This window comes from Leptodactylus fuscus, chromosome 4, assembly GCF_031893055.1.
Source record: "Leptodactylus fuscus isolate aLepFus1 chromosome 4, aLepFus1.hap2, whole genome shotgun sequence".
Classification (NCBI taxonomy): domain Eukaryota; kingdom Metazoa; phylum Chordata; class Amphibia; order Anura; family Leptodactylidae; genus Leptodactylus; species Leptodactylus fuscus.
Window position 1 is genome coordinate 51,790,574 of NC_134268.1, and position 12,105 is coordinate 51,802,678.

The 12,105-nt window shown below is 40.8% G+C and overlaps 1 protein-coding gene across 1 annotated transcript; it reads left to right on the forward strand.

Moving 5' to 3' along the window:
• The first annotated feature begins 1,415 nt into the window (after positions 1-1,415).
• Positions 1,416-3,989, forward strand: TCF24 (transcription factor 24). The gene is made up of 2 exons (XM_075270478.1): positions 1,416-1,853; positions 3,876-3,989. The coding sequence occupies exons 1-2, from the start codon at positions 1,416-1,418 to the stop codon at positions 3,987-3,989; spliced, it is 552 nt and encodes a 183-aa protein (XP_075126579.1).
• The last annotated feature ends 8,116 nt before the right edge of the window (positions 3,990-12,105 follow it).

The following is a 12,105-nucleotide window of genomic DNA, read 5'->3' on the forward strand; positions in this document are numbered from 1 at the left end:
CATTGTGGCAAAAAAAAAAATCTAACTTCATTTCACTAAAAGTTTGTCTCCATTGCTTGTGGCCCAAAATTCTGACTTAATCTTTAAATAAGTTTACACAATTTTAAACTGGGTCTGCTTTGTATGAGAAAATCTGCGCCATGTTCGGGTTTTTTTTTTTTGCCATTTTTGACCTTGGTGTGAATACAGCCTAACTTTCAGTTCCTGGGCTGCATTTCAAAATTTTTATAAGGGGCTCCTGCCCACCCTGTACCACTTATAGCACTGCTGCTGGTGTAGCTATTGGGCCCCATCATTCATAACATAAATATGGTGTTCTGGGCTATATAAAAATGTCTTTTTTACACATCTCTAATTTCTATTATCCCCCTCTATTTGATCATTGTCCGCGTGACAGTGTTTTACATAGAAATGCCTGAGGTTTATGACCATGATAATATCAGATTAGAATAAACAGTTTCTGCTAGGTATATACACATTTCATCAGGTTGTCAGAAGGTCTCTGAGCTTTCCCATTGGCGTCTTGTTACATCTTTCTTCTTCAATTGTGTTCTGAAAAAAATGATATAAGAGTTAATCTGCCAGTGATACATCTGGTGTAAATGTGACGGTGAAAGATCCACGAAACTGGAATTCTGCTCTTGTTACTTCTGACTTTTAGTAGAATTGTGGCTTTTTGGTAGATGTCCTCACATAAATAGGCTAAAAAAGTCTGCAACTATAAAGTCCAATAACACTCAATAATAATTATTGGTACAGATCAGCAGATCACTGGTTAATTCATGTAATGTTACACATAAAACATCCAGGCAGAAAGTGATGTAGTGAGATATACAATAGGAAATAAAAAAAAGAATATATTACATTAAAATGTTTATACAACTTCACACCTATCATTGTATACAGGCAAAGGTATTATTGGGAATTGCAGATTATATTATCTATCTATCTATCTATCTTCTTGTATCTATCTATCTATCTCTCTCATATCTATCTATCTATCTATCTATCTATCTATCTATCTATCTATCTATCTATCAATCTTCTTGTATCTATCTATCTATCTATCTATCTATCTATCTATCTATCTTCTTCTGTCTATCTATCACCTATCTATCTATCTATCTATCTATCTATCTATCTATCTATCTATCTATCTATCTATCTATCTTCTTGTATCTATCTATCTATCTATCTATCTATTTATTTATCTATCACCTATCTATCTATGTATCTATCTATCTTCTTGTATCTATCTATCTATCTATCTATCTATCTATCTATCACCTATCTATCTATCTATCTATCTATCTATCTATCTATCTATCTATCTATCTATCTATCTATCCTATTCCTCATGTAGTAACAACTAATAACTTTTCTATATCTTGATCCTTGCAGTATTCAGTGTGGCTATGGTGGAGAAAGTCCAGCGCCCTCTGGTGACCAACCTTGTGCACAGCAGAGAAGAATCTCCGGGGGGCTCTGAGAAAGGTTCACAACTTTCTTTGGGTAAAGGAAAATTAGAAGAAACAAAGGCCGGAGGAAGTAACATGGGAGGTCGTCCAGCTGCTGCCAATGCTGCCCGTGAGAGAAACCGGGTGCAAACTCTGCGGCATGCTTTCCTAGAACTACAGAGGACATTACCGTCTGTGCCTCCAGACACAAAACTCTCCAAATTGGATGTTCTTATACTTGCCACCACCTACATTGCACATCTTACCCGTAGTCTTCAGGAAGAAGATGAGAACAGTCACAGCCATCAGTCTTCAACTCCCAGTAACTCGGGCAATATCAGTCCAGACCTTCTAGGGACTCTTCACAGTGGCGATGGATACTTACATCCTGTCAAGGTATAGCAATTATATTTACATGCTAGATATGAAATCCATTAGCTTTTATACTCTGGATTATTCAAATCCAATGCCACAAGGAATAGTATTAGGTTTCAAGTTTTATTATTTTGCATCTATGACATGAAGGTCAATATTTGCAAGTCGTCTAATCCTCAACCATGAGCGACCTATCGGGTATGTTAAAACATGGTGTTTTTTTTAGCATTTCAGCCTTTTGTACCAATTTTTTTCTCTTTTAAAAAAACTAATAAAATGGTAGAATTATCCAAAAACAACATTATAAGAAACTTGTTAATATATGAAAATGCTCCACTCTACTTATTGGCCGTATTCGTCCTTAACCTCTCTCTCCTAAATTACTCACTGACTTATTCTGAATTCACTGCTAAATCCATCTTAGTCTCCCAAGATGGACTGTCAACTCATTTGAATATGAATAAGGGATGGGGGAGTTGCTGGTTGGAAGAAAAGCAAAAACAAAGGTTGATGCAGCTACTAATATGCTTTTTATCTTAGCCCAGGTGCTTTGTTTACATCAATACTGTTCAGTACAGAATGTCCTTGTGTTGCTGCAGGTATAAACAAACTAGGGAGCAGAGTAACCTGTTTCTCCATGTGTTGTCTATGAGATACACAGCAGCTAGTAGAAAGCTAAGAATCAGAGATGGGGCTTGCTGAGGGGAAAAGTGATAAAATCGTAAGATAACAGTTAGAGATAGTTTTATTCCGTACACACACACACACACACACACACACACACACACACACACACAGCAGCTAATCCTATCCTATAACCCCCACCTATCAAATATTTCTGGCCTATCCTAAAGATAGGTCATACAAGGGGAGTTCATTGTATTCTCGGTATTGGTGCGATTTAATAATGATTTTTTGGACAAAGAGGAAAATTAATTTTTAGGGCGGGTTCACACCTGCGCCCCGGTCTTCGCTTTCAGGTTTCCGTCTTCTGCCCAAGAAACTGAACAGGAGACGGAAACCGGCAGTCACTTTTCAAAAGTGTCCGTCTGTGAGCGTTTTGTGGTCTCTGTGGCAAAACCTTTTTTTTTTTTTAACCAAACACAAAGTCAGACATGCAGGACTTTGTGTCCGGTTAAAAAAAAATGGTTTCAACGCAGAGACCACAAAACGTTCACGGGCGGACACTGTCTGCCGGGTTTCTGTATGCTGTCGTGAGAAGACGGAAACCTGAAAGCGGAGACCAGGGAGCAGATGTGAACCCACCCTTACAGGGTATTGAAAAATTAGTTTCCAGATTAAATCAATGGGAGCGTGTACGGCCCGCAAAGGCTCCCGCGGCGTAGACGTGCCACATCACGCAGCACGTTACACCGTGTGAACCCTCCCTTAGAGTGCATGGCCAGGCTGAGCGTAGTTAAAAGTGCATGAAAACAGCATTGGAAAAAAATGCAGTTTGATATGTTTTATTTTACAGATTAAACACGTGATATGAATGTGTTTTGCCTGTAAAATATGCAAGCACATCGAAAAGCACATACAGTTTTTATATAGCTTTAACTGCACCCAACCTGATCATCTGAATGCATCCATTGGCTAAGGTCCCACATTTACAGTTCCAACAATGTGAATGGGATTTCATTTCATCTCATCCACATGTTGCTGTGGAAAAAAAGCTGTGTAAAATCTCAGCTTGTTATTTTTTTGCAGAATTATGTATATATGGGGGGGATACATTTAGATGAAAATGCTGCAAAAACTCAGTGAAAAACATAGCTGGAAAAAAAATGCAACAAGTGTTCTTCCACACCCACACAAGACCAGGAAGACACAAAGGGACGGACAGTGGGGAACAGAAGGAAGGACCCTGAAAACCTCTTTAATAACTGACTTACTAGACTATGTAACAACCTGACAATGTAAGAACTTATATGCAGTGATGATTTATTATAGGAAGTTGCTCTTTCCATTGCTAGTGCTGCTGAGTAACCACCAAATCAATAGAAACACCAAAAAGCTTTAAAAGTTTGTATTTTTTTCCAGAAATGGCCCATGAGATCTCGACTTTATATCGGAGCCACTGGGCAGTTCCTCCATCAAGCTTCAGGATCAGAGGGCCTAGACCAAGATGAGAACATCCAAAGACCAACATGCTGAGGCTGGGACTTTACACTGTGCTGAAAAATTTGCTTTTATTCACTTCTCATCTTCTGCATTTGGAAGTTTCTGCATGAATCACATTCTGCCTGAAAGGACATCTCAAAGTGAAGAACAAAACTTACCGAACTATAGAGATTCAGCAACTGAATGAATGAATGAAAGTACAAATCTTCTGACACATAAATACGTCTATGGGAGGGTTAATCTATTCATACTAGCTAGATGTGATTAGAAAATATATCAAAGAGGCAACATTAACATGGAGCACTTCTAATATAAAAGTAATTCTGTATATTTGTGTTAAAAATGATTGTCTGTTAGATTCACATGTTTTTATTACACAAGAAGGGTAAAGTTTCCTGGATTCTCAACAGTTGATGCTCCCCATTCTTCCCTCTGCTCCTGAGTGATGTTGCGGATGGATGCTACAGCCATTACTCAAGAATAAAGGGGAAGTGTCGTGGAGCGTTCAGTGCAGCAAACATAAAAAAAATTACAACTAAGCAATGCCCAAAGGACACTTGTGGTCATGGTGCAAAGGCTATTAAAACAGCTTTGTGACCATTCACAAAGGTAGGTTTTACACCACACCTTTACATGCTAGTTTCGAAGCATGCTCATTCTGTTATGGGAGACCAGACTGTTGTGTAAATCACGTTGCAGAAAGAATAAAATGGTATGATCCATCTTGGTGCAGTTTCAGCACTAAAAACAGTGCTGAAACTGTGGCAGGCAGACACACACATGTCAGTGCTGTAACCCACACCAGGTCAAAAAACTGAGACTCTAGCTTAGATTTTTCCAACATGAATTTCCACTTTGTGAACATACCATTAACGCACCAGGGTGAAATCTGCGGTGAATTCAAAATCTGCATGAAATGCGTGTAGATTTTGCTGATGATCTAAGATACCAGGAATCCCTGAGTCCATGTGGGTCTAATGGGCCACACTATATATAGTACAGGATAGTAGAAACATGGGGGGGCCGGGACTCCTAACATCATAGATCACTATGATGCAAGGAGTCCAGGCAGTGGTGTAACTAAAGTCTTGTGGGCCCCAGTGTAATCTTTTATCCGGGGCCCCCTACCTCTTCCCTACAGTGAATTCTTAATAGTGATGGTTATGGATGATAAGGAGTTGAATCCTCCTTAGTGTGGTTAGGGTAATATGTGGATTTCCTTGGTTTATGGGCCAGATGGAAGCTGCAATCTCAATACTGATGCCAGTACTTATGGGCCCCCTAAGGCTCCTGGACCCAGTGCGACTGCACCCCCTCAAGTTACACCTCTGAGCCCAGTTCTCCGGACTGTATGTGCCCACGTGCCGGAGGTCTTAGTCTCCATTTTCCTTATGCTCAGGGCACACATTGAGCACCTTTCACTGTCTTACCGATTCTTGCAGTATATCTTTCATTACATTTCCGGATTAGTGAACTATCTCGCCTCTACACGCTATGTGCATAGAGAAAATATTTTTTAAAAATTTCTGCTTGTAAAAAAAAAAAGTATGTTCATTGTGTTGTATAGTGACCTGTATGCTTTTCTTGTGCAAAGGATGTGATATAATAATAATCTATCTATGTGTAAATTTCAATATTGTGTGCGTCCACATGTTTATACGTGCCATACCGCTTGTCCATGACACACTTCCCTTGGCTTCTACTGCTATGTTAAATCTTCTTGAGAAGCTTTTGGCATTATTTACATTATGCTTTTAAGGAATTTCGTCTATTTAAGAGAATGGAGTTGTCATGCCTGGCTGGAAGGCTATGCTCTTTCAGTGAAAACATTTGCACTAAATGCATGTGACAATGGGCAAACAGTTTGTCATGTTAAGTGGGCTGTCAGATCACGGACAATAGTCCTCATTTATTGAAAGTGATTCTCAGCCACTGGGAGTTTCTCTTTTTTATTTGTGCTAGAGCCAAACATTATAGGAAATATGTGAAAAAAAATGTTCTATTGTTTTGAAGTTGTTAAACAAATCCTGTATCAGGACACATTTTCCCACTAGGTATACGCTGTTGACAAGTGGATTTAGAGGGTACTATGTATAACTACATTTACTAAAGGTGAATTGAGTTAACTCTATCATTTCCAGAACAGACTGGGTTTTCGATTGGTTTAATATAAATAAATGATAAATGATTATGCTGGAAAGTTGTTGTATCATGAATGGATTCTACTACGAGGTACATGTCTATAGCTCAGAATATGGATATGACTGATAAGGTCTGCTTACATGTGTAGTGGGAGATCTTAGGGCTAGTTCACACGTAGGGCTAGTTCACAGCAGGGTCATGACGCCATGACCCTGCTGCGTACTCTGCCTTACGGATACTAGATCTGATCTGATGAAGGTCGACAATGACCGAAACGTTATGCTCATTTATTGATCTAGTACTCTCCTTATGCTTGTCAAATCAATCCGTGGCGCTAATGTACCAAAAATTAATGTACTAAAAATAAAAATTTGTTTCACCCTTTCACCTATTTACGGTGTGCAGCAGCATTTGTTTACATTGTGCATGAGTCGCAGGACTCTCTTGACTGCTAGCACCCATATCCTTTATAGTTATTTAGTGTGCGGTTCCTCTGACATCTATATATTACCAGCGACATAGTGTCTTGTATCAATTACACTATGGGTCTGTAAATTTCAGCATGTTACAGCAGCATAGTAATACAGATACAGGATAATACACAGTAATATATTACAGATGTAGGCACACATATGCTGAGAAGATATACTAGGAGTCCATAGCAGCTAAGGAACAGAAGAAGAAAGAAGGAAGACTTCATAATCATTATTAGTTATTAGTTCTCTGTGCGGAGTGATCTTTGCTTGGACTGATGTAGATTATACAGCCTGGTCGCGGTTGGAAGGAAGGACCTGCGATAGCTCCTTCTCACACTTGGGGTGAAGCAGACGGTCACTTACAGTGCTGCCAAGTCCCATCAAGGTCCCATACATGGGGTGGGATTTGTTCTCCCGCATGGAGGTCACCACAGACAGTATCCTTCTGTCACCCACCACCTGTACTGGGTCCAAGGGGCTCCCCAGGACAGATCTGGCCCTCCTGATCAGCCTGTCAAGTCTATTTCTGTCCCTGGTTGATATACTGCTCCCCCAGCAGGCCACACCGAAAAAGATGGCTGAAGCAACCACAGAGTTGAAGAAGGCCTTAAGAAGTGTCCCCTGGACTCTGAAGGCCCTCAGCCTCCTGAGCAGGTAGAGTCTGCTGTGACCCTTTCTGTGCCGCACCGCCAGGTGATCAGCCCAGTCTAGTTTATTATTGAGGAGCACACCCAGATACTTATAGGTCCTGACTATCTCATGTCGCATGTCCCTTGGATCTCCACCGGGGTCGGAGCACTTCTCCGTTTACTAAAGTCATAGATAACAATACTGCTAGGAGTTCCACTCCCAGCATAAAGTTCAAATCTGGCTAACACACAGACAGAGTTTCACGGGTGAAATACGGTCATGTGCTGCTACCCTTATTTTACAAAAAAAATAAAGTCCTCACATGGCTAGAAGGAAATAGGAAACATAAAAAGTTATGGTTCTTGGAAGATTGCTCTGTAACAACAACAAAAAAAGTATTTGGAGAAAAACTAATAATACAATAAAAATCCTCCAAATATTGGATATTACCACAATGATAAAACAGGCTAACATACTATATATGCTCCACGAACAGCATTGCAAAATTTATAGTGCAAACAATCATCCAGTAATACCGGTAGCAGTTTTTTGTCCCCATAACGAGTGAATTAAAGTTAATCAATAAATTCTAAGGGTATCACAATGGTACCAAAGAAAAATATATCACTTTCCAAACAAAGTAAACCTTCAATCAGCTATGTAGACAGGAAAATAATAAAGTTACAGCGCCAGGAATACAAGAATAACAAAAATTAAAAGGATGTTGGATCACTAAAGGAAACCTGTTTTTTCCACCATAAACTATCCCCATCACATGCAGGATGAAGTTCTTACCTTTCCATTGGTGTCCACTATAATATTTCTGTTGCGCCAAAGCGAAGTCATGAATATTTGAAAGCATAAAAAGTCATATGTACCTAAAGTAGCCATGTGGGTGGGAAGAAGAAATGAGAGATGTCGGTCATGCCCAGGTAGAGTGACTAGACTGAAGCTGTGCACTGTGACTACATAGGGTCCATTCACACAGATTTTTTTTTGGCGAGGATTTCGGCGCTGAATCCGTGTCAGAATCCATGTGGAAAAAACGGCTCCCCATAGAGTTCCATGGGTTTTTCTAGCTTTTTTTTCTGTTAGTGGATTTTTTCTGCTAACAGAAAAAAAGCTTCATTCGGGCTAGTTCACACATTAATTACGTGTGGCTTATTTTGATCCTGAAAAAAAACGCTTCCAAATTGCCGCGCTTTTTGGAGCTTTTTTTTGGAGCGTTTTTTTGTAAAACGCCAGGCGGTTTTCCCTACCCGTAAAGTGAATGGGTTGCAAAAAACTGCGACGTGTTTCTTTGAAAAAAAAAAGCGCGGAAAAAAAAGCGTGTTTTTTGCCTCCCATTGACTTCTATTACTTTTTTCAGGTGGAAAATGCCTGAGGAAAGGTCATGTCGCTTCTTTTTTGCCCTAGCGGAAAAAAACGCGAGCGGAAAAAAAAAAGCTAGCCCTCTACATAGACCACCATCCTATGGAGGCGGATTATGAGGTGAAATCTGCTGTCAAAATCCACTTCCTTGTCCCTGTGTGAATTAGCCCTTCAGGCGTATTCCGCCTGAAAAAAACCAACGCAGTCAATGGGAGATGGAAAATCCACATGGAATTGGCAAAAATCCACGTGGAATTGACAAATTTGCTAAGGGTCCATTCACATGGAGGAAAATGGTGAGAAATTTGGTGTGAAATTTCAGCGCTGAATAAAACGCCTCTCTTCAATGGGTTCCTTTTTCTGCTAGCAGAAATTCCACACCAAATTCCTCACCATTTTCCAGCATGTGTATGGACCCTTAGGATATTTTGTATATGACATTTTTATGCTTTCAAAAATATATAACTTCACTGCAACAGAAAGATTACCGAGGGGCAGCAATAGAAAGGTCATTACTTAATACTGGACTCATCTGTCAGTGACAGAAGGTTGAAAAAAAATTCAAAAAACCCCATACTCACCTGTCCCCGATGCTCTGGCGTCTCCCACCATGGTGCAATCCTGCTGCTCCAGTGTTTCCTTCTAGCGGAAGTGCCCACCGCACATGATCCCATTGTTTGTTTGTTTTTTTGCTGTTGTATCAGGGGGTGTTTGGGGAACATTTTCACCGTATACTTTATTACTATATCTAACTTCCTTTTAGAATACAGGCTGTAAAGTTCTCACTAACAATGCCCTAAGTATTTCTAGGTAATGTCTGTCCCATACACCTTCATATGGCTGTATCTCTGGTTTTGTACAACCTAGAAAATTAGTTTTGGCATTTCATGAAACTGAGATTCTCATACCTCCCAAACGTCCCGATTTCCGTGGGACATTCATGGTGACATGTCCAGCGGTCCCGGTTGGAGGGAGGTATATCCCTATTTCAACTCAGATCTGCGTCTGGAGGATGCAGATCTGAGTTGAATACATACGCGGCTAAAGCAAGGAGCTGTCACAGCTCAGCTCCTTGCTTTGCCACTGCACTCCGTCTAGTGGCTGTGTAGGCGTGATGTGATGACAGAAGAAACAGCTCCCAGAAAAAGCTCCTGAGTGGTCAGGGTTTTGAGGCGATTAATGGGAGCCAATCAGTTCTTTTTTTCCGGGAGCCGTTTCAGGCGGATTCGCCTCGCGTCATCTGCCTGAAGACACTCCCTCCCGACTAGGCCCATTCATTTGGGCCTAATCTGAAACGGAGTGTGCAAATGGATGCCGGTGCACTCTGCAGCAATGCAGGTACAATGACGTAAGTCATGAGCACCTGCAGTTAGAAGAAGAAGGAGGACGCTTTTTTGTGGAGCCTACTGTGGAGTATATAATACCAGTGTCGTAACTACCAGGGTAGCATGGGTAGCGGCTGCCACAGGGCTCGGGACTTTAGGGGCCTGGCGACAGCCGCTACCGCTGCGTTTTTTTCCCCATTACCGGCTGGAGTTACTCAACCACTGAAGCACGTAGGGCGGCGCTGTATAGTAAGAACACCTGTTGCTTAAATGTCTTTATGTTAAATATTAGTGAATTATTTTGTGTATGCTCTGCAGAGCGCCGTATCGGCTTTGCCCATTTCGAAGATGGCCGCCGCTGAAATAGACGCTCTGGTTCGCCAACATCTCTATGGTTGCATTAGTATAGTCGCTCTGGACTGAACGCAGCTCTATGGTTGTAGTGATAAGAAGCGGAGCTGGGAGGCCTCGCCCGGTCTCTTTCGTGCTGAGCTGAGCAGCAGGTAGGACGTGATTGGAGCTGCGGTCACCATTATGGGGCTTGTGTGCACGTGGTGGCTGCGATCCGGGGGATTTCTGGGTGTAGCTAGCTGTATACTGTAGGGAGGGTGTATGTGTAATATCTTATATTATATTACAGAATGTATTGTTTTAAATCACTGCTAGTTTTCAGCGTTAGTAATCAGTATATGACGGTTGTACAGCTGATGTGTGTGTATAACACATATTTATATATATATACCGCTGTGGATTTTTATACAGAAAACCATATTATGGCGGCAGTAAAGTGGAAGAGATTTACAACCTCACATTTACACAATACAAAATCTGTGCCAAAGGCAAGTAGCAGTGAGGATTTTCCATCTGCAGACGGTTTATTCCTTGGATTCTTCACAATGCAATACCTAGAGCGAGATCTATGGCCAGGCATGTAATTCCTCCTCTAAGGCCTGCCGACTGCTCAGAAACCTATGAGGATATGGCAGAAGTCTCTCTAATAATTATAGAAATAAAGGGACCTGTAATGTTAGAAGTTGCAGCTTTTATACTATAACAATACTTGGCATCAAAGATATCTTGATCTATGACCTTAGTGCAACTTCTACCGGCCATGTGCCTAATGTTGGGTTCATGGTTCTGTCACAGGGAGGCACAATACACGTGGCCCTAGTGGTGTGACCTTGCTGTCTTGGCCCTGATATAGACATTTACTTGACCAGTCATCACTTAGTTTTCTAAATGTAAGATTTTCTGATCAATAGTTCCTGCTTGAAAACCACATTCTCCCTGATGTCTTCATAAATCATGTCTGACACTTGGAGTCTTCTAGATAATAAATTGGTCGTCTTAAAGGTCATTTGGTCAGACTTTGGTCTTTATTCTGTAGGTGACTCTGACCTGATGTTTCTTTACTGGTGAATCTGTAGATGTGTTTATAGAGCTAAGATGTCTCCAGGGATAGTTACTTTAGAGCATGATGACGCTTAATCGATATCCCTGTAGAGTCGCTGTGCCTGGACACCATGCAGGGGTCACTTTGTAACCTTAGGCCATTCATCATGGTTGACACTTGGTCAGTAAATATACACAGGTGCCTGATTTGTGAACATATAAGGCACTATAGGCTGCTAAGGGTATATTGTATAGTGTATGCTGTAACAAATTCTACAGTAGTGTGTAGTCACCAGAATACGCACAGAACATGGGCAAAGCTGCAGCATCACGCCAGGATTTTGAAGTGAAAGGAATTGTCCATAAGTTATACAACTTTCCAATATATTTCTATATCCATTCCTCCTGGGTTTTCTAGCACTCTCCCTGATGACATTGTTTGCCTCCACTTCCTCATAGTCCTGGTCGGGGTATGGTTACTACACTTGTCTCAGGTTGGGCGCTACTTCCTGGGTTATACATTGTGTTTGGCTACTCGTTTAGTATATTTTACTGCTGGTAATGATGATTCTGTATATGCCGTTTACCCATCAGATATAATCTGTGGTGATGCTTTATAAGAACTGATGCCAGCATGCTCCTGGGTAGAAATCCCACTACACAAATAAGCATTGAATCCATTTGGAATGTCTATTATACAAGAATGTGGATTATTTTTGGAGAGGGATAGATTCTTTACTCTTAAAGCCCTCAGTTTTATTAACTTCTCACTTTGTATGTTTTTTACAGTGGACTTCCATGGTGACAGAAGAC

Coding starts and splice junctions, on each gene's coding strand:
- TCF24 (XM_075270478.1), top strand. CDS start 1,416: ATGGTGGAGAAAGTCCAGCGCCCTCTGGTGACCAACCTTGTGCACAGC. Junction 1,854..3,875: donor GATACTTACATCCTGTCAAG/GTATAGCAATTA, acceptor ATTTTTTTCCAG/AAATGGCCCATGAGATCTCG.